General features: G+C 39.8%; 1 protein-coding gene and 1 long non-coding RNA gene across 4 annotated transcripts in view; one reads left to right on the plus strand and one right to left on the minus strand.

Annotated features, from left to right (window-relative positions):
- Nucleotides 1-559, minus strand: part of LOC141277965 (uncharacterized) — a 37321-nt gene extending 36762 nt beyond the window's left edge. The window contains exon 1 of one of the 2 annotated variants that reach the window (XR_012329954.1): nucleotides 197-559. This is a non-coding gene — a long non-coding RNA (uncharacterized lncRNA). Of the gene's footprint in view, nucleotides 1-172 lie in introns of both variants that reach the window. The other variant, XR_012329955.1, reaches the window with a different exon arrangement.
- A 107-nt stretch (nucleotides 560-666) lies between these two features.
- The window catches only part of SGPP1 (sphingosine-1-phosphate phosphatase 1), a 36203-nt gene continuing 17654 nt past the window's right edge, over nucleotides 667-19215 (plus strand). The window contains exon 1 of one of the 2 annotated variants that reach the window (XM_073800411.1): nucleotides 667-1530. In XM_073800411.1, coding sequence (XP_073656512.1) covers nucleotides 835-1530 — 696 coding nt within the window. In that variant the 5' untranslated portion in view covers nucleotides 667-834. The remainder of the gene's footprint in view (nucleotides 1531-19215) is intronic. The other variant, XM_019923005.3, reaches the window with a different exon arrangement.

The raw sequence follows: 19215 nt of genomic DNA on the forward strand, positions 1-19215 counted from the left end.
TGTTTTTTGGTGTGTGCACAATACCCTTTCACTAATTACTACTTCAGTGATTTATTGGTTTTACTTCAGCTGTTTGTGAACTTTTGACAATCAATGACACGCTATTGTCCTGGGATCTATATCTACTCTTGTCACCACTAGTCAACTAGCACGTGGCTTTCAGGACACCAACCGTCAGGGACAGCTCCGTAATTACTTGTTATTCCTTGAGTCGAACGATTCCGGGCGCATGGTGGTTACTTAGCCTTCATTCACCATTTGATTCTGTGCCAACAGGTCGTCCGGGTGCTTGGCCACTGGCACCGCCGAACCTGGCACCAGGATCGTGGCCTCTCCCAGTCAACGCTGGACCGAGAGAAGCCAGCAACCCCAGCTGGCGGGGAACGAGGGCTGAAGTTGGAGAAGGAGGACGCGCAAAGTCCCGCCCGCCGAGCGCCGCGACGCCTGGTGGGTATTAATAAGGAGAACCTCAAGGCCGCGGCCCCGCCGAGCCTCAGGCGCCCTGACGCCGCCCGTGCGAGCTCGGGGCGGACCCAAGCGGCCGGGCCCCCTTCCATAGTGGCCATGCGGGCGGGGCGGGGCGCGGCGCGCGCCGGCGCGTGGAGGCCGCGGGCAGTGGCGGAGCGCGCGGCAAAGGAGGGGCGCGCGGGGCGGGGACGCGCGGGGCGGGGGCGCGCGGCCGCTGAGGCCTGTGGCGCCGTCACCCGGCAGACTCGAGCGGGTGGAGGGAGGCGCCGCCGGCGAGGCGCGCAGAGACAGATCGGGGCTGCACCGGCGGCCGGTCCACCCTCCCGCCGCCGTCCTCCGGCCCGCGGACCGCGCGGTCCCGTTATCATGTCGTTGAGGCAGCGGCTGGTCCAGCTGGTCGGCAGTTTGCAGGACCCTCAGAAAGTGGCTCGTTTCCAACGGCTGTGCGGGGTGGAAGCGCCGGTGAGCCGCACCGCCACAACTGCCGCCGACCCGAGGGAGGATGAGAAGGCGGAGGCGCCCCTCGCCGGAGAATCCAGGCGCCGAGAGCGGCAGCTGGGGGCGTCCGGAGGCCCCCCGCCGCCCGGGAGCGACCGCAATCAGTGCCCAGCCAAGCCAGACGGCGGCGGCGCCCCCAACGGCGTGCGGAACGGGCGGGCGACCGAGCTGGGCCCGGCCTCGCAGCGCCGCGCGGGGGTCCTGCGCCGCAACTCGCTGACGGGCGAGGAGGGCCAGCTGGCCCACGTGAGCAACATGCCTCTCTACTACCTGTTCTGCTTCGGCACGGAGCTGGGCAATGAACTCTTTTACATCCTGTTCTTCCCCTTCTGGATCTGGAACCTGGACGCCCTAGTGGGCCGGAGGCTCGTGGTCATCTGGGTGCTGGCCATGTACCTGGGCCAGTGCACCAAGGACATCATCCGCTGGCCGCGGCCCGCCTCGCCGCCCGTGGTCAAGTTGGAGGTTTTCTACAACTCAGAGTACAGCATGCCCTCCACCCATGCCATGTCCGGCACCGCCATACCCATCTCCATGATCCTCCTCACCTATGGCCGCTGGCAGGTAAGGGTCCCTGTCCTCGCCCGGCTCAGCCTAGGGGAGTTAAAGGACTCCGAGCCGTTGTTGCTGTCTGCAGTTATTTGAATTTGGCCGTTCCCCTCCCAAACCTCTCTTCCCACAGGTTTTCACAGTACCCGCAAACAGGCCCTTTTTAGCTTTTAAAAAAATAATGAAACAATGGGGGAAACCTTCAGACTTAGTCGTCAAACTCTATTTTAATAGAATACCTTTCTTGGAACCTAAAGTAAACACTATTCGTGGAGTAATACATTATCATCGGGCTTTGGTTGAGTTTCTAAGCGATTTTAATGTGATGCACAGAATATAATTATGATTACTTAATGTAATGTCCTTATAATTAATAGTTGGGTGACTAAGATTCACCCGTTTTATATGGTGCCTTTCGCCAGACTGATTTCTGTTTCAGGCGTAGGTAAAGTCATTGGCTTTATCCCGAGACAATGTTTATGAAACAAACATGGTCGTTCAAGCAGTGAAGTAATGAATTTTAAATGAAAGCCACTCTTTGTGGAAGTTAATGGAGCACCGCCTGACTGCTCTTTTAAAGGGGTGTGGTTGCTAATTTGCTGATAGACACAGTTTAATTAGCTTTTGGATCACTGATCTGAACTATCACTTTGAGCTACAGTATTATTGTTGAATTAGCTTTACAAATGGTTTTAAAGTTATTCTTAAAATTAGGGTTCTTGGTCAGACTAGTGGGTTTGTAAAAATGGTAAATATGACAGCAAGATCAGCCTGACAGCTGGGGATGAGTTTTTAACAGTAAACTTTTATATTTTGCCTACTTCTTCTGGCCTCCCATTTTTCAGTTTTTCATGGTCTGTAAATGTTACTTAGATTTAAAAGCTAATTCTTTTTTTATATAGAAGCAAAATTTATTCTTAGACTGATTTTTTATCTGTCTTTCTAAAATTCTTATTTTAAAAAGTATAGTTGGTTTACAATGTTGTGTTAGTTATCTGCCTTTTAAATTGTAAGGAGGTTTGTTCATTCTGCAGACCAGTCCCTTAATTTAAGAATAAAGTTAATAACTATGAAGAATCTAAAGAATCAGACTTCCTTGATTTTTTTTCCATTACAGCACAAAATCATCTCACACTGAGAAATACACATTCTGTATAAAACTCCATTATGGTAAGCTTACTTATCTCACGCTTAATTTCAGTATAGATAAACCCTTGTCCTCATGGACATTTCTGTGCAGTGCATCTCTCTTACAGGAACATGGAAAGTATGTAATGTATATAGTAAGAATGGCAGAATTATGAGGGAAGAGTACCATGAACAGTTTTTTTTTTCCTGTTTAACCTAAGGAGATACACAGTAATATTCAGATTGTAAATTAGTGCTGCCTGTTTTGCATAATAGATAAATATCTCAAGTTTATTTAATCTAAATGCTTCAGAATTTAAGACTGTCATTGACTTATCATATTAACTGGTTAGCTAATGATGTTTCTCTTATTTTTATGGATTTTCCAGATTCCATAATGATAGAGCCTTTTGTAACTCCTCGTTGAGTAGCTATGTTGCAAGCTATTAATATTAGCAGTCCAAGAAAGAGAAAGTAGTTGTCGCTCATCATTCATTCAGAACACATGCTAACCGGAAGTCTGAAAACAGTACTGCTGGATTGTTTATGGGATGCAGCTATCAATATTTTAACACTTCAGGGTTATTTGAATTATCAGAATATGCTTACATTACAGTTTTTGAACAACCTAGTATATTTAATTCAAAGTTTGAGGAATTTATATATCTTACAGTTTTAGAATTTGAGCTAGACAGGACTTTAAAAATCACCTAGTCTCAAACTGTCATTTTACAGATGTGGAAACTGACCAGTTACATTAGAATTAATCTTGGAAAATTGTTTCTTCTTTTACGTGTCCACTCTAAGTTTGAATAAACTTCCAAAATTTGAATGATTGTCTTTGGTTAGTTGTTTTTTTTTTTGCGGTACGCGGGCCTCCCACCGCTGCTGCCTCTCCCGTTGCGGAGCACAGGCTCCGGACGCGCAGGCTCAGCGGCCATGGCTCACGGGCCCAGCCGCTCCGCGCCATGTGGGATCCCCCCGGACCGGGGCACGCACCCGTGTCCCCTGCATCGGGACACTGCACCACCAGGGAAGCCCTGGTTAGTTGTTTTGAAAGAAAGACTCCTCTACATGAAAGTTCTGTGTTTATAAATGTTTGGTTGTAATAATGCAGTACAAAAAACCAAAATGACTTTTTAAATTTTTTACTTTTTAAAAAAATCCTTGTTTTGATTGAAAACAAAAGTACCTTCCTTTGCTTAAGGTGTTTTGGTCCTCTTCTCTGCCAGTTAGTATTATAGTACTTAGAAGGCTTATATTTCCAGAGTGGGTAATGAAAAAAATATATATTGGAAAGTGGGATAAGAATTAAACAATGCAAGCCTAGTGTTTTTCTAATTAATAGCAGTTTTGGTTGACAGTTGTTTCCATCTGCTTGTGCTCCTACTGCTTATTCAGGACAGGTGTGTTTATTTCTAGTGCCTAGGATGCTGAAACGTCTCTGGAAACTGAGTTATCTCATATGCCATCCCTTTGGCTTGAGACAACTACTTCACTCACTCCTCACTTCATGTTCTTAACTTGAAATCTGGACAAGGTTCACTCACATGGAGCCTTTTAAATGAACCTTTTCTGTTTCATTATTCATTTGTTCTTAAAATGACAGTAAGCCAGAAAAATCACTTGGGGCTTCTGTAACGTGCAGTTTCTGCACCTTACCCCCAGAGATTCTGATCCATTAGATAAGTGAGGGGTGTTGCATTTTACTGAAATTCCCCAAATATTTTTGAGGAAAAAATGTACTTTCTTCAGTCCCTTCAAAAATATCAAGGAAGTCTGATTCCTTAGATTTTTTTTTTTTAAATTTTATTTATTTATTTATTTTTGGCTGCATTGGGTCTTCAGTGCTGTGCGTGGGCTTTCTCTAGTTGGAGCGAGCAGGGGCTACTCCTCGTGTGGTACGCGGGCTTCTCATTGCGGTGGCTTTTCTTGTTGCAGAGCACAGGCTCTAGGCGCCCGGGTTCAGTAGTTGTGGCACGTGGGTTCAGTAGTTGTGGCTCACGGGCTCTAGAGCACAGGCTCAGTAGTTGTGCCACATGGACCTAGTTGCTCTGCGGCATGTGGGATCTTCCTGGATCAGGGATCGAACCTGTATCCCCTGAACTGGCAGGCAGATTCCTAACCACTGCGCCACCAGGGAAGTCCCCTTAGATTCTTCATAGTTATTAACTTTTTTCTTAAATTAAGGGACTGGTCCGCAGAACGAACAAACCAACCTCCAGCCAGTAAAATCAACTCTTGATCCTTAGAATATATTTTATATTTCTACAACATTGCTGTCTCAGTTCTTTTGCAGTTCGATTCTTTGAATCTTGTAAAGATATGTTAATAATACAAAAAGGGAGATTGAAACAGTATGGCTCCAAACAATTATTTGATATGCTGGAAGAATTTTTTCCAGTAATGCAAGATAGAAAGTGTTATGGCATTTCTCCAGGTATTAAATAGCTTGATCCATTGGCCAAGATAATGATTATTGCTCTCATATTATTTGTTGGAATTTTTTGTAGTCTGAATTGGGAAAAAAAAAAGAAGTAAGGGACATCAGATATTAAGAACATAGTCTTTTGAAGAATAATCTAAAATAAAAAATAAAGCACTCCTTTTGTATTTATGTCTGCATGTTCTTTCCAGAAATAAAGTCTTAATTTTTAAATAATATGGCATATAATGAGTTCTAATTATATATTTAATTTAATAACATTAAGCAAGTTTTAGATGAATTTCATTTTTAAAAAATTAGTGACATCTCACATTTTATAGGGTTACCTATAGGTAACCTATACGTGTTACCTATAGGGTTACCATTCCCAACTAGGGCATATGCTTTCACTACTTTTAATAATAATAATAGTTATATTATTATCTTTATTAACATTTATTAAGGTCTTACTATGGGTCAGACATTGTTTGAAATGTTTATTACCTCATTTAGTCTGCTCTTAAAACATCCCAATGTTTGGTCCTACTATTAATACAAGTTTACAGATTAGGAAACTGACATAGAGGAAGGATAAATGACTTAGAGTAACATAGCTAGTGAGTCACAGGCTGTCTTTTTTTTTTTTAATTTATTTATTCATTTATTTTTTGCTGCATTGGGTCTTCATTGCTGCACGCGGGCTTCCTTTAGTTGCAGCGAGCGGGAGCTACTCTTCATTGCGGTGCGCGGGCTTCTCATTGCAGTGACTTCTCTTGTTGCGGAGCATGGGCTCTAGGCGTGCGGGCAGTAGTTGTGGTGCGAGGGCTCAGTAGTTGTGGCTCCCGGTCTCTAGAGCGCAGACTCAGTAGTTGTGGCACTCGGGCTTAGTTGTTCCGCAGCATGTGAGATCTTCCCGGACCAGGGCTCGAAGCCGTGTCCCCTGCATTGGCAGGCGGATTCTTAACCACTGCTCCACCAGGGAAGTCCCACAAGCTGTCTTTAAACTTACAGACAAACTCCAGAGCTTACAGAGAAAACTCTTTTCATATCATACTTTGTGATTTTTAAATAATCTTTGCAATAATAAAATTTTTGAAATAGATATGTGTGTTCTTAAAATACAAAAACAGCTTTTATATACCTTGAGAAAATAATGTGTACATACATGTGCAATAGTGACAAATATTTCTTTTAAACATTAAGTTGTTGACTGAAATCAAATGCTGATTTGATCACCTTTCCTTTCCTCTATCTTCCTAATATAAATAAAAAATTAAGCATAATGAAGTCTTTGGGGAAAAAAAGAACATAAGATATTCCATCATAATGTAGTTTATTGTAGATTAAAAAGGAAGATATCTGTGAGATCATGAAACAATAAAAGAAAGGCAAGACATAACAGTTAGAAAAGTAGGTCACAAATGAGAGAGACCAGAAAAGACTTCAAGAGCCAAGGAAACTGATCATTATAGTAATTCTTGGAAGAAACACAGTTTATTAAAAAATCAAATTGGTTCGCTACTTTATTTATTTTTACCTAGTATGATACTTGTGTTTGAAATGCACATTTTCCTGATTTTGTAAGTACTTATTATTAAATCTTCATTTTAAATTAATTTATTTGAACAGGTAATAGATTGTAGAAAATTCAATATTTACATAAAAATATGAAGAGGAGAGTACAGTTTCTCTTCTTTTTCTGTTCCACAGCTATGAGAATCTCATTTCCAGAGGGATTCATTGTTAGAAGTTTCTTATTTAGTCTTATAGAGATAGTCTTTACTTTTGTAGGCATATATTTATATAGTTTATTTTTCATACAAATGGCAACATACCGTTCTGGACCTTGCTTTTTTAATGTAGAAATATATTGGGGAGATTTTCCTTTTCTTTTACCCAAAAATTAATGAATACTAATTTTGTGCTTGCGATTGTCTAAATGCCTTACATGACTTTTAATCTCCATAAAATCCCATGAGTATTGTCACTGGTTTGCAGAAGAAACTGAGGCAGAGGGAAGATAAGTAACTAGCCCAAAATGACTCTGGAAGTACCTAACAGAGCCTGGATTCAGACCCAGGCAGTTCTGCTATGAAGTGACACTATACTACTGTTATATTGCCTCTCCGTATTAGCATTTTCCATGTTTTATACAGAGAGCTATCTGATTTTTTTCACATGTGCATGATGTTCCAGTATATTAACAGCATAATTTATTTAAAAGTTGACTATTCCAGTACTGCCAGTTCAAAGACTTTCTCTATTTTTTTTCCTATCAGATTGTTGGTATTTTACTAATTTTTAAAAACTATACCTCTTTGGTTTTCTTTTTTTTTCTTTAAGTCCTTGCTCTACCTTCAAATAATGTTATACCATTTCAAGTATAGCAATAGTATACTTCATTTTTCCCTTTTCCCAACTTTTTTTTTTTTTTTTTTTTTTGCGGTACGCGGGCCTCTCACTGTTGTGGCTTCTCCTGTTGCGGACGCGCAGGCTCAGCGGCCATGGCTCACGGGCCCAGCCGCTCTGCAGCATGTGGGATCCTCCCGGACCAGGGCACGAACCCGCGTCCCCTGCATTGGCAGGCGGACTCTCAACCACTGCGCCACCAGGGAAGCCCTCCCTCCTTTGTATTATTGTTGTCGTACATTTTACATCTACATATGTTATAATACTCAGAATACATTATTATTTTTGTAGAGTGTTCCAGCATTATTTCTAGAAATATTTTTTTCTGCCTTCTTCTCTCACATCATCCCCTTCTGGAACTTCAATCTCATGTATGTTAGATTTGTTTAACACTGGTCACTTGTAAATCACTAATGCTATGATGATGATGATGACGATGATGAAGAAGATGATGATGACGATTGCAGTGTTTCTGCTCTCTGTGCTTCATTTTGGATAGTTTCTATTGCTACAACTTCAAATTCACTGGTCTTCTGCAATGCCTAGTTTTCTGGTAAACTCATCAAGTAGAATGAGATATGATTTTAGATACTATATATTTTATATCTGGAAGTTCCTATTGGGTCTTTGGTCGAGTGTACAATTAAATTACTTGTCAGTTTAATCTTTTTAGGCTTGCTAGAGTGGGTCTAGAATAACCATAGTCTAGAGCTAATTTAGCCTCACTTCTAAGGTGATAACCTTCCAAAGACTACCCAATTCCCTCAGCACTCTGCCTGGTGGGAAAGCAATTACAGGCCTGTGTAAGCTTTGGGAATTATTTGGCCTACTGCTTTCCAATAGAAAAGCCTGATGGATTTTCATCCCGTGTGTGCACAGGTTAGTACTCAGCCAGTGATTTGCAGAGACCCCTTCACCCCCACGGGGCTCTTTCTCTGTGCAGAGTCCTCTCTCCAGTACTCTCTTGAAAATTATTGCTGCTTTGACCTCTGGGAACTCCTGTTTCTCTCCCCTCAACTCAGTGAGACTGTTGGACTTTGTTTTGCTTCCTCCTCCTGTGCTACAGCCTGGAGACTGCCTCTAGCAGCAAGCCAGGGCAGTCATAGGGCTCATCTCATTTGTTTTCCCTTTTCTCATGAATCACAGTCCTGTGCTATTTGTTTTCCAGTATCTGAAAACAGTTCTTTCATATAATTTGTCTAGTTTTCTTGTTGTTTACAGTGGAATAGCTTTGTTTTCTTTTACAACAGTTAATCATTTATGGGCAGAAACAGAAATTCTCTTACCTCTACTGTTTTTTTTTTTTTTAACATATAATAGCTTACTGAGATGTAATTCATATACCATACAATTCATCCATTTAAAATATACAATTCAGTGGCTTTCAGTGTATTCATAGTATTGTACAACCATCGCCACAATCAACTTTGGAACATTTTCATCATCCCCCAAAGCAACCCCATACCCATAGCAGTTGTTCTCTATTTTCCCCCAATCCCTAGGCACCCCTAGGCAACTACTAATCCACTCTAGAGATTTGCCTACTATTGTCATCTCATGCAAATGGAAGCGTACATATGTAGTCTATTGTGAATAGCTTCTTTCACTTAGCATAATGTGTTAAGATTCATCCATATTATAGCATGTATCAGTAATTCATTCCTTTTTATTGCAGAGTAATATTCCATTGGATGGATATACCACATTTTATTTATGCTTTCATCTGTTGTTGGACATTTGAGTTCACTTTTTAGTTATTCTGAATAGTGTTGCCATGGATATTTTTGCGTAAGTTTTTGTGTGGACGTATTTTTTTTTCCTCTTGGGTTACTTACTAGTTTTTTTTTTTCTTTTTTTGCGGTACGTGGGCCTCTCACTGCTGTGGCCTCTTCCGTTGCGGAGCACAGGCTCCGGACATGCAGGCTTAGCGGCCATGGCTCACAGGTCCAGCTGCTCCGCGGCATGTGGGATCCTCCCGGACCGGGGCACGAACCAGTGTCCCCTGCATCGGCAGGCGGACCCTCAACCACTGCGCCACCAGGGAAGCCCACTTACTAGTTTTTGAAGCCTTTTATGTAGTGGTGAAATTTGCCTTTTGACTGTGGTGTGATTTGGAAGTATGTTTCCCTAATCATTACTTCTCTTCTGACTTTTTTCCCAAGGAGAAATTTTTCTTTTTATGTATCAATCTTTTTTTTTTTTTTTTTTATGGTACGCGGGCCTCTCCCGTTGCGGAGCACAGGCTCCGGACGCGCAGGCTCAGCGGCCATGGCTCGCGGGCCCAGCCGCTCCACGGCATGTGGGATCTTCCCGGACTGGGGCACGAACCCACGTCCCCTGCATCGGCAGGCGGACTCTCAACCACTGCGCCACCAGGGAAGCCCTATGTATCAATCTTTTATTTCATAGTTTCGCAATTTTGTGTAATATTAGGATGGCTTTCTACCATGGTTTCTTTTTTTTTAATTTAATTAATTAATTTATTTTTGGCTGTGTTGGGGCTTCGTTTCTGTGTGAGGGCTTTCTCTAGTTGCGGTGAGCGGGGGCCACTCTTCATCGCGGTGCGCGGGCCTCTCACTGTCGTGGCCTCTCTTGTTGCGGAGCACAGGCTCCGGAGCGCAGGCTCAGTAGTTGTGGCGCATGGGCTTAGCTGCTCCACGGCATGTGGGATCTTCCCAGACCAGGGCTCGAACCCGTGTCCCCTGCATTGGCAGGCAGATTCTCAACCGTGCCACCAGGGAAGCCCCCTCTACCATGGTTTCTTATAGTACTTTTATGGTTTCATTTTTTATGCTTAAATTTTTGAATCATCTCTTGTTTTGAGAAAGGAATCCAACTTGATATTTCCCAATGGCACCATTTATTGAATAATCCATTTTTCCCTACTGACTTGAACTGTCACTTTTATCATATATTAAGTATAGGTATATATTTGGGTCTATGTCCATAATTTGATTTAGAATTGATATATCTAATATTTTGTGCAAGTACTATACTATTACATTTATTGTAGTTTTATAGTTTTTCAGAATTCTTGCTGTTTTTATTTATCTGTCTTCGTGTACTTTCGATTCTGTCTAGTTCTAAAAGAAAAATCCTTTTGTGGTTTTTTTTATTAATTGGAAAGATAAAGTTGTCCTTTCACATTTAAGTTTTTGATCCACCTTCAGTTGCCTTGTACGTGCTGTGAGGTATGGATCTGATGTAATGTTTTATATAAATAATTAACTGACCTTGTGCCATTTTTGAATAGTTTATCCTTTCTCCACTTATCTATAATGCCACTTATGTTACATATCAAGTTCCCATATATGTATGGGTCTAATTCTGGGTTCTCTGTTTTGTTTCACTGGCCTGTTTGTCTCTCTCCTTAGCAATATTATCATCTTTCTTAATTGGTATAGTTGCTTTAGAATAAGTCTTGGTATCTGTTTATGAAAGTTCTCTATCATATTCTTCAAGACTGTGTTGGCTATTTTTGAATATTTGTTTTCAATATACAGTTTAGAACCACCCCTTTAATTTCCATGTAAAAACCTGTCTGGACTTTCACTGAAATTGCAATGAATTTATAAATTAATATGGAGTGAATTGATAGCCTGACAATTTTGAATTTTCTTATGTTTGAATATGGTAAATCTTATTTATGTTTTCTTAAATGCATTTCATGAAGTTTTGTAATTTTCTCCATATGGATCAAGCATATCTTTTGTTGGATTTATTTCTAGTTACTTTATTTATTTTTGTTACTGTTGTAAATGATATCTTGTTAAAATTCAAATATTCTAACTTTTTGTAGCTGGAATATAGAAATGCCCTTGGTTTTTATACATTGATCACATATAAACTTTGTTCAACTCGCCATTAGTTTAATAATCTGTAGGATAGTCTCATCTGTTCTCTATAGGGAAAATCATCTCAGCTGAGAATAATGACAAGTATATTAGTTCTGTTGTAGTTGTACACTTTTTTCCTTCTCATTGACTGAAAAGCTTTAATCAAGGTAATGACATTCAATTCCACAAATATGATCTCTTCACATTTCTAATAAGTACTAGGCAATAACATAAGCCCTCCAGATATCAGAGTGACTAAAACAAATATGGTCTGTTTGCTCAAGGAGATTAGATTGGTGTTTTAGAAATACTCTTGTGTCTGTAGGATGGAAAATGGACTGGAGAGAAGCAAGACTGGAGGCAGGTAAGCCAGGCCTAGTAAGAGGTTACTCTGCCAGTGTAAGGGAGAGATGATGGGGACCTAGATCAGGAGACTGCAGACAGGCCTGCTGCCTGATTTTATATGACTTGTGAACTGTGAATGGTTTTCACATTTTTAAATAGTTGAATAAAGTCGAAAGAAGAATGATATTTTGTGACACGTGTACATTATATTACTCAAAATTTTAGGGGCTATACAGTAAAGCTTTATTGGAACACAGCCGTGTTCATTCATTACATAATTGTCTGTGGTGCTTTTGTGCTGCAACAGCAGAGTTGAGTAATTGTGACCTTGATTGTATAGTCCACAAAGCCCAAGATAGTTACTTTCTGGCTCTTTACAGAAAAAGACTTTGCTGGCCCCTGACCTTTAGGTGGCAGTAGAGAGAAATGGTGAATTTGAGAGTTATTAGGAGGTAGACTGACAAGGCATGGTGATTAACTGGGTGTGGTTGTAAAGAGGAAAAAGTGGAATAAAGGATTATTCCCAAATTTCCAGATATTTGGAAAGGTGAGAAATATTAGTTTGATTTATAGAGATAGAAGATATTGAAATCAGGTCAGATTTGTGGAAAGGGGCAGGAGCGTGGAGGAGATGAGTTCTGTTTTAGATACGTTGAATTTGACATGTCTGTAAGACAGCCATTTGCAACTATCTAGGAGGCAGCTGTATACATGAAAGAGACCTGGACAGGTTTGGTGTCAACAACATAGACGTGCAGAACAAAGTGATTAGAGTGGATGATATTGCCCTCAGTGAGGATACAGAGTAAGAAGAACAGAGGGTCTATAGGAAAAAAAAATTTAAAGACATCAATATTTAAGGAATGGATAGAGTAAAAAGAACCTGGAACAGAATCTGACAAGTAGCAGTTCGAGAGGTTAAGAGGATATCTTAGGGATTGTCTAACTAAGGCAGCGTGTGTGTGAGTGTGTGTGTGTGTGTGTGTTGTGGGGGTGCAGTGTTCTAGTAACCCATTTGAACTAGCTTAAGCAAGCAAACAAACAAACAAAAAAACCAAAAAACGTTATTTGAAGGCTAGAGGGGGGCTGTCTCGTGGAAGTCAAGGATAAGAAAGTGCTACCAGGTCTCATGAGGGATTGGAGCTAGGCTCTGGAATGCTATCAGAACTAAAGGCATGCCATCCATCTTTGTTTCTTGAGGTTGCATGGTCTCTCATTTCTGCTTCTTTCTTTTCTGTCTGTACTTTGGCATGTGTATGTCAGCCTCACCCCTAGTTCTATGTCATTTCCAAATTCAAGCACGTAACAGAGACTGACTGACTTTCTGACTTTATTACTATTAGGAAAAAGAATCTGATCGGCTCAGCCCAGCCAATGGATTTGCTTCCCTAGAGCCAAGTGTCTGATTCAGGGGCTGTGGTCAAGAGAGCAGGATCACACAGTATGAGCATGTCTCCAGGGCCACACTGCTGGGTCTAAGTGGGGATGTTTGCAGAAGAGAGGCATATAGATTGGACAGTATCATAAAAAGAATATACTATAAACTACAAGTGAAAGAAAGAGAGGGTATTCTGGAAAAGGAAAGTAGTTAATATTGTTAAATGCTACTAAAGATAAACGGGATAAGTACCGAACCTTATAGAAGGCTTGGAAAATAGAAGAATAGGAAAAAGCTAGTGTTAACTTTATTTCCTTACAATTTTGAAATAATTGGGACCATATTGTATGCGGACTTTATTCTTTTTTTATTTAATATAATGTGATGGTGAATTTTGAGTCAACTTGGTTAGGCCACAGTACGCAGATTTTTGGTCAAACACTATTCTAGATGTTTCTGTGAGGATATTTTTAAAAGACACTAACATTTAAATCAGTAGATTTTGGATAAAGTAGATTACCTTCCATAATGTGGGTGGAGCTTTATCCAATCAGTTGAAGGCCTTAAGAGAAAAAAGACTGTCCTCCCCCAAGGAGGAAGGGATTCTGCTAGCAGACTGCCTTTGGACTTGAGCTACGTCAAGTCTTCCCTGGGTCTCCAGGCTGCTTTCATACCCTGAAGATTTTGGATTTGCCAACCTCCATAATCCTTAAAATAAATCCAATATAAACCCAATTCTTTATAATAAATCTCTCAATATATATGTATACATATACATCCTATTGGTTCTTTTTCTCTAAAGAATTCTGAGTAATACATTATGTCATAAATTTTCTATCAGTAAAAATTCCTAGAAAACTATTAATGAATGAAATATTTTCATATTCCTGCAAAATACTTTTTATACTATAGGGTTGTCCTTACTGTTGATATTATTATCTTTATAAACAAGGAAACTGCATTGCAAAGAGACTATAAAACTAGCCCATGGTCCCACACCTGAAGAAGTAGACACCTTTCGGAGAGTCTGCCGAGTTCCCAGCCCTCTGAAGGTTCCCTCACCTATAGGGCTGCCATATTTTCTCTACGTGTTCTTGCCCATCAGGAACTGAGAAGAGTACTGTTTGGGCAGGTTCCTCAATGAAGAAGTAGTGAATTCAGAAAGCTTTATCTACCATGTGGACTGAAGAACAGAGAAACTAGTCTGCAGAAAAAGAAGAATGAAGTGGATATGTAAAGAGAAGAGATGGTCCTGTGACCGTCCAGTTTATAATTCCAGTTTCTTCTTGAAGCTTAGCCTCATTCTGCCATAGGGTCCTGTGAGATGCTCTGTATCTTTACAGATACATCTCTTTTTTTCCCTTCAAGATAATTTAATATCTGTTATTTACATTTTTAGAGTCCCAATAAATGCATGTAGTAAGTGGCTAGATCCAGGTCTGTGTAGCTCCAAAAACTGATATTTTATTTTATTTTTTTTGGCTTCGCTGCGTGGCTTATGGGGTCTTAGTTCCCCGACCAGGGATTGAACCAGGCCCTCGGCAGTGAAAGCGCCGAGTCCTAACCACTGGACTGCCAGGGAATTCCCAAAAACTGATATTTTAAGCACTACTTTATTATCAATAAATGTTGATTTTTTCATTGTTGTATGGTATATATAATTTTATTATAAACATATTTATATATAATCCTTGCCCTCATTTCTATTTCTTTAGTGAAGAATTCTAGGAGAGAGGTTACTGATTCAATGTATATGAACATTTATAGCTCATTGTGTATTGACAAAATGCTTTCCAGAAAGGTTGCCTCAATTTTTACTCCACTAGCAGTGTATGAGAACAATGCAGGATATATCATTAATGTGTTCTTCCTGTCCTTTGTTGTTCATCTAAACACTGTCCATTCCTCAAATAGAAAATATAATATTTTTTCTTGGTGCTTGCCTTTGTCCCATGTTTAAGTTACTTTAAAATTTTTTGACTTCTACTAAGAACAGTCTTTGTAACTGCTTTTTTTTTAATTTAATTTTTTTTTTTTTTTTGGCTGCTTTGGGTCTTTGTTGCTGCGCGCGGGCTCCCCCTAGCTGCGGCGAGTGGGGGCTACTCTTTGTTGCGGTGCGCGGGCTTCTCATTGCGGTGGCTTCTCTTGTAGTGGAGCACGGGCTCTAGGCGTGTGGGCCTCAGCAGTTGTGGCTCGCAGGCTCAGTAGTTGTGGCTCGCAGGCTCTAGAGCGCAGGCTGAGTAGTTGTGGCGCACAGGCTTAGTTGCTCCGCGGCATGTGGGAATCTTCCCAGACCAGGGTTTGAACCTGTGTCCCCTGCATTGGCAGGCGAATTCTTTTTTTTTTTTTTTTTTTTGCGGTACGCAGGCCTCTCACTGTTGTGGCCTCTCCCGTTGTGGAGCACAGGCTCCGGATGCGCAGGCTCAGCGGCCATGGCTCACGGGCCTAGCTGCTCCGCAGCATGTGGGATCTTCCCGGACAGGGGCACGAACCCGTGTCCCCTGCATCGGCAGGCAGACTCTCAACCACTGCGCCACCAGGGAAGCCCGGCAGGCGGATTCTTAACCAGTGTGCCAGCAGGGCAGCCCTATAACTGCTTTAATTGTAAGTAATTTTATTAACTTACTGACATCAGTGAGTGTGAATGGAAAATGTCCTAATATAAAACATAATTCCAATTATGAGTGATAAATACTTAAGGAAAGCATATCAGTAAAAGTAAAAACATTTGGTAGAATAACTGAAGGAAATGTTTAGATAAGTGTTCTGTGATAGGATTTGCAATGAAAAGATTAGATAGTGGCATGAAATTAAAAACATCTAGGAGGTCATGTAATCTGTTTTGGGTTTGGTAATTTTTTATTGATTTGAAAATAGGAAGGATTTGTACATTTTTCTTTCATCTTTTTGCTGTTGTTGTTGTCATTTTGCTTTTTTCTTTGGCCGCCCAGCTTGCAGGATCCCCAACCAGGGATCGAACCCGCAGTCTCAGCAGTGAAAGTGAGGAGTCGTAACCACTAGACTGCCAGGGAATTCCCTCTTTCATCCTTTTTGATAAGATCTAAAGACTTAAGTAAAAACATTCTTTTTAGAGGAAATAACATAAATTCAGCAGATAAAGCTCAACATTCTCTAAGAAAAAGAAAATAGAAGCTAGGAACCCTTACCAAACTCAAAATTATAACTTATTTGTGTAGTGATAAAAGTGTAAAGTAATAAGCATGGTAAATTGGAAAAATCATCAGAATAGGCCACTAGAATATAATACTAAATGTTATTTAGCATTGCTGGGTCTGTTTCTTATTTTGTAAAGAGAGGGGAGAGGAATTAGTGTACGATCCTTTGTACTTGCAATTAAGTGAAGTTTGTACCTAGCCTCCATTCTAAGAAAAACTAAGTAAAATGTATCTGTGGTATTTTTGATCCTAGGGATACAAGGAATTAAACAAATAATACACTTTATACAGCTTAGTATAGTGGTTAAGAGCTCAGACTTGGGAATCAGACTTCCAGTGTTTGAATCTCATCTCTGTAACTTAATACCTGTTTGATTTTGGGCCTCTCTCTGCCTGTGTCATTTAAATTAGAACACCTACCCCTTAGGGTTGTTCTGATGATTAAATGAGCTAATATTTGTAAAGCTCTTAGAATAGTGCCTGTACATGGTAAATTGTACGTTAAATTATTTAATCTATTAACATCTCAGTAGAAAACAAACTCACACACATTTCTTCTAACATCTGCCTAGAATTGAATTTGGGGTATAAAAAAATCCAGTTTGAGTTTTCTATTGCAATGCCTTTTGCATTTTGAAAATTACTGTACTTAATTGCCTTTATTCCACTTACTCTCCCAAGTGCTGAGGCAGCTCCAGAAGAGCTGTTGTCATCCCAGACTAGATTTGCTCCCAACCCTAGAGATTTGAATTAGGAATTTAAAAAAAAAAAAAAGTCTCTACAGAATCTGTACTAGACACTGGAGAGATTTTCTGGGACCTTGTGAGCAAATAGGCTATATTATCCAAGAGACAATTAGATTAAAAATGATTTGACAGGTTACAAACATAATGAATTAATGAATTGGATACTGCCTGGAAGACGGGATTTACTAAATTTCTTTTGTTTCTACTCTGGTTTCTGCAGAGGGAATTAAGAATTTGTTGTTCACCTTAACTATCTGGAAAGCTGTGGGCTTTAGAGCTTCCTTTAGCAGCTCTAAAATGATGCAATCTATGTAATATTACATGTAGCCCTTATCTTTTTTCCTCACAAATCCCTTCCCTATAATAGGAATTGGGAAATGGACTTATTTTGTTAACATAAGGTCACATCAACTAGTTTGCTAATAAATAGTATGTCCTTATTGTGGTTTGTAATATAAAAGACATTTAAAATTATAATTAAGTTCTATTGATGAGTTCTTTTGCTAAATTGTGATATAAAAGTTTGACAGTGAAACAGTAACTAAGATGACAACAAATGTGTATAGGTCAAAACAGTAGATTGAGTTGAAAATGTTTTAGTACACATTTTTATTAATATGTACATTAAATGACTGTATATGGGTCAGATTTTGTTTTACCTATTTGAACCGACATATTACTCTACATTAGTCTACTTGTGTGGAAAGTACCATGAAGGAAAACATGCTATTTTGATTAAATTTTTTTGATTATTTATTTTTGCTTTTAGTGTAGAAAATATAGTTCATATTGTGTTGTTGAATGAAGTGGCTTTTATATTTCTATGCAACTTGAGTTACTTTGTTTTAGAAAGTATATATTACTTTTAAAAGCTTAAGCTACAGAATCCTTACCTAATAATGTTTGTTCTAAAACAAGTATTGGAAGTTCCCTTTCCTAGTTTACTCAACAGGATTTTCAGATTGCAGTTGATCATGGTGAATTCCAGAGATGCTCTTAGAACTAAAGTTTAACATAGCCCAGGTTTGAGGCCAGGAATTGAATGATACCATGGCTTTTGACCCCGAGTTATCTTGAATGAGTTACTGTAAGACTGATGTTCTTAGTGGCTAAAGGCTTACATTTACTTCATTCAACAAGTATTTATTGACTGCCTACTATATGCAGACACTAGACAATAATTAAAATAAATACTATTATTTTACGTACATATAAGTATTTGTAATATATATGTACATATAGAATATACATAAAATATATCCTAATGCATAAATATATCCTGTCAAAGGTAAGGGTGTTTAATTTCTTTTATTAATGTTTTGTAGTTTTCAGTTTAATTTCTTTTATTAATGTTTTGTAGTTTTCAGTATACCATTCTTTTATTTATCTGGCTAAATTTGTTCCTAGGTATTTTATTCTTTTGGGTGCTATTGTAAATTGAATTGTTTTTTTAATTTCCTTTTCAGATTACTCATCACTGGTGTATAGAAACAAAACTTATTTTTGTGCATTGATCCTGTACCCTGCAACTTGCTGAATTCATTTCTTAACTCTAGTAGTTTTTTGTGGATTCTTTGGGATTTTCTGCTTTTAACATCATGTCATCTGTGAATAGAGATAGTTTTACTTCCTAATTTAGATGTTTTTTATTTCTTTTCCTTGCCTAATTGCTCTGGCTAGAACTTACAATACAGTGTTAGATAGCAATGGTGAGAGGTAGACATCCTTGTCTTGTTCCTAATCTTGGAAAGCAGGGTGGGAGGAACCTTTCAGTCTTTCAACCATTGAACATAATAGTGTCTGTAGATATTTCATAAATGCCCTTTATCACGTTAAGGAAGTTCCCTTCTATTCCAAGGTTTTGAGAGCTTTTATTAGGAAGGAGTGCTGGATTTTGTCAAATGTTTTTCTGCACCAATTGAGATGATCATGTGATTTTTTTGTTTTGCTTTGTTTTGTTTTTTGCGGTAAGCGGGCCTCTTACTGTTGTGGCCTCTCCCTTTGCGGAGCTCAGGCTCCGGACACGCAGGCTCAGCGGTCATGGCTCACGGGCCCAGCCGCTCCGTGGCGTGTGGGATCATCACGGACTGGGGCACGAACCCGTGTCCCCTGCATCGGTAGGCGGACTCCCAACCACTGCGCCACCAGGGAAGCCCGTGTGTTTTGTTTTGTTTTTACTTCATTCTATTCATGTGGTGTATTACATTGATTGATTTTTCTTTGTTGAACCACCCTTGTATTTCTGGGATAAATACCA

This window comes from Tursiops truncatus, chromosome 2 (genome assembly GCF_011762595.2).
Source record: "Tursiops truncatus isolate mTurTru1 chromosome 2, mTurTru1.mat.Y, whole genome shotgun sequence".
NCBI lineage: Eukaryota > Metazoa > Chordata > Mammalia > Artiodactyla > Delphinidae > Tursiops > Tursiops truncatus.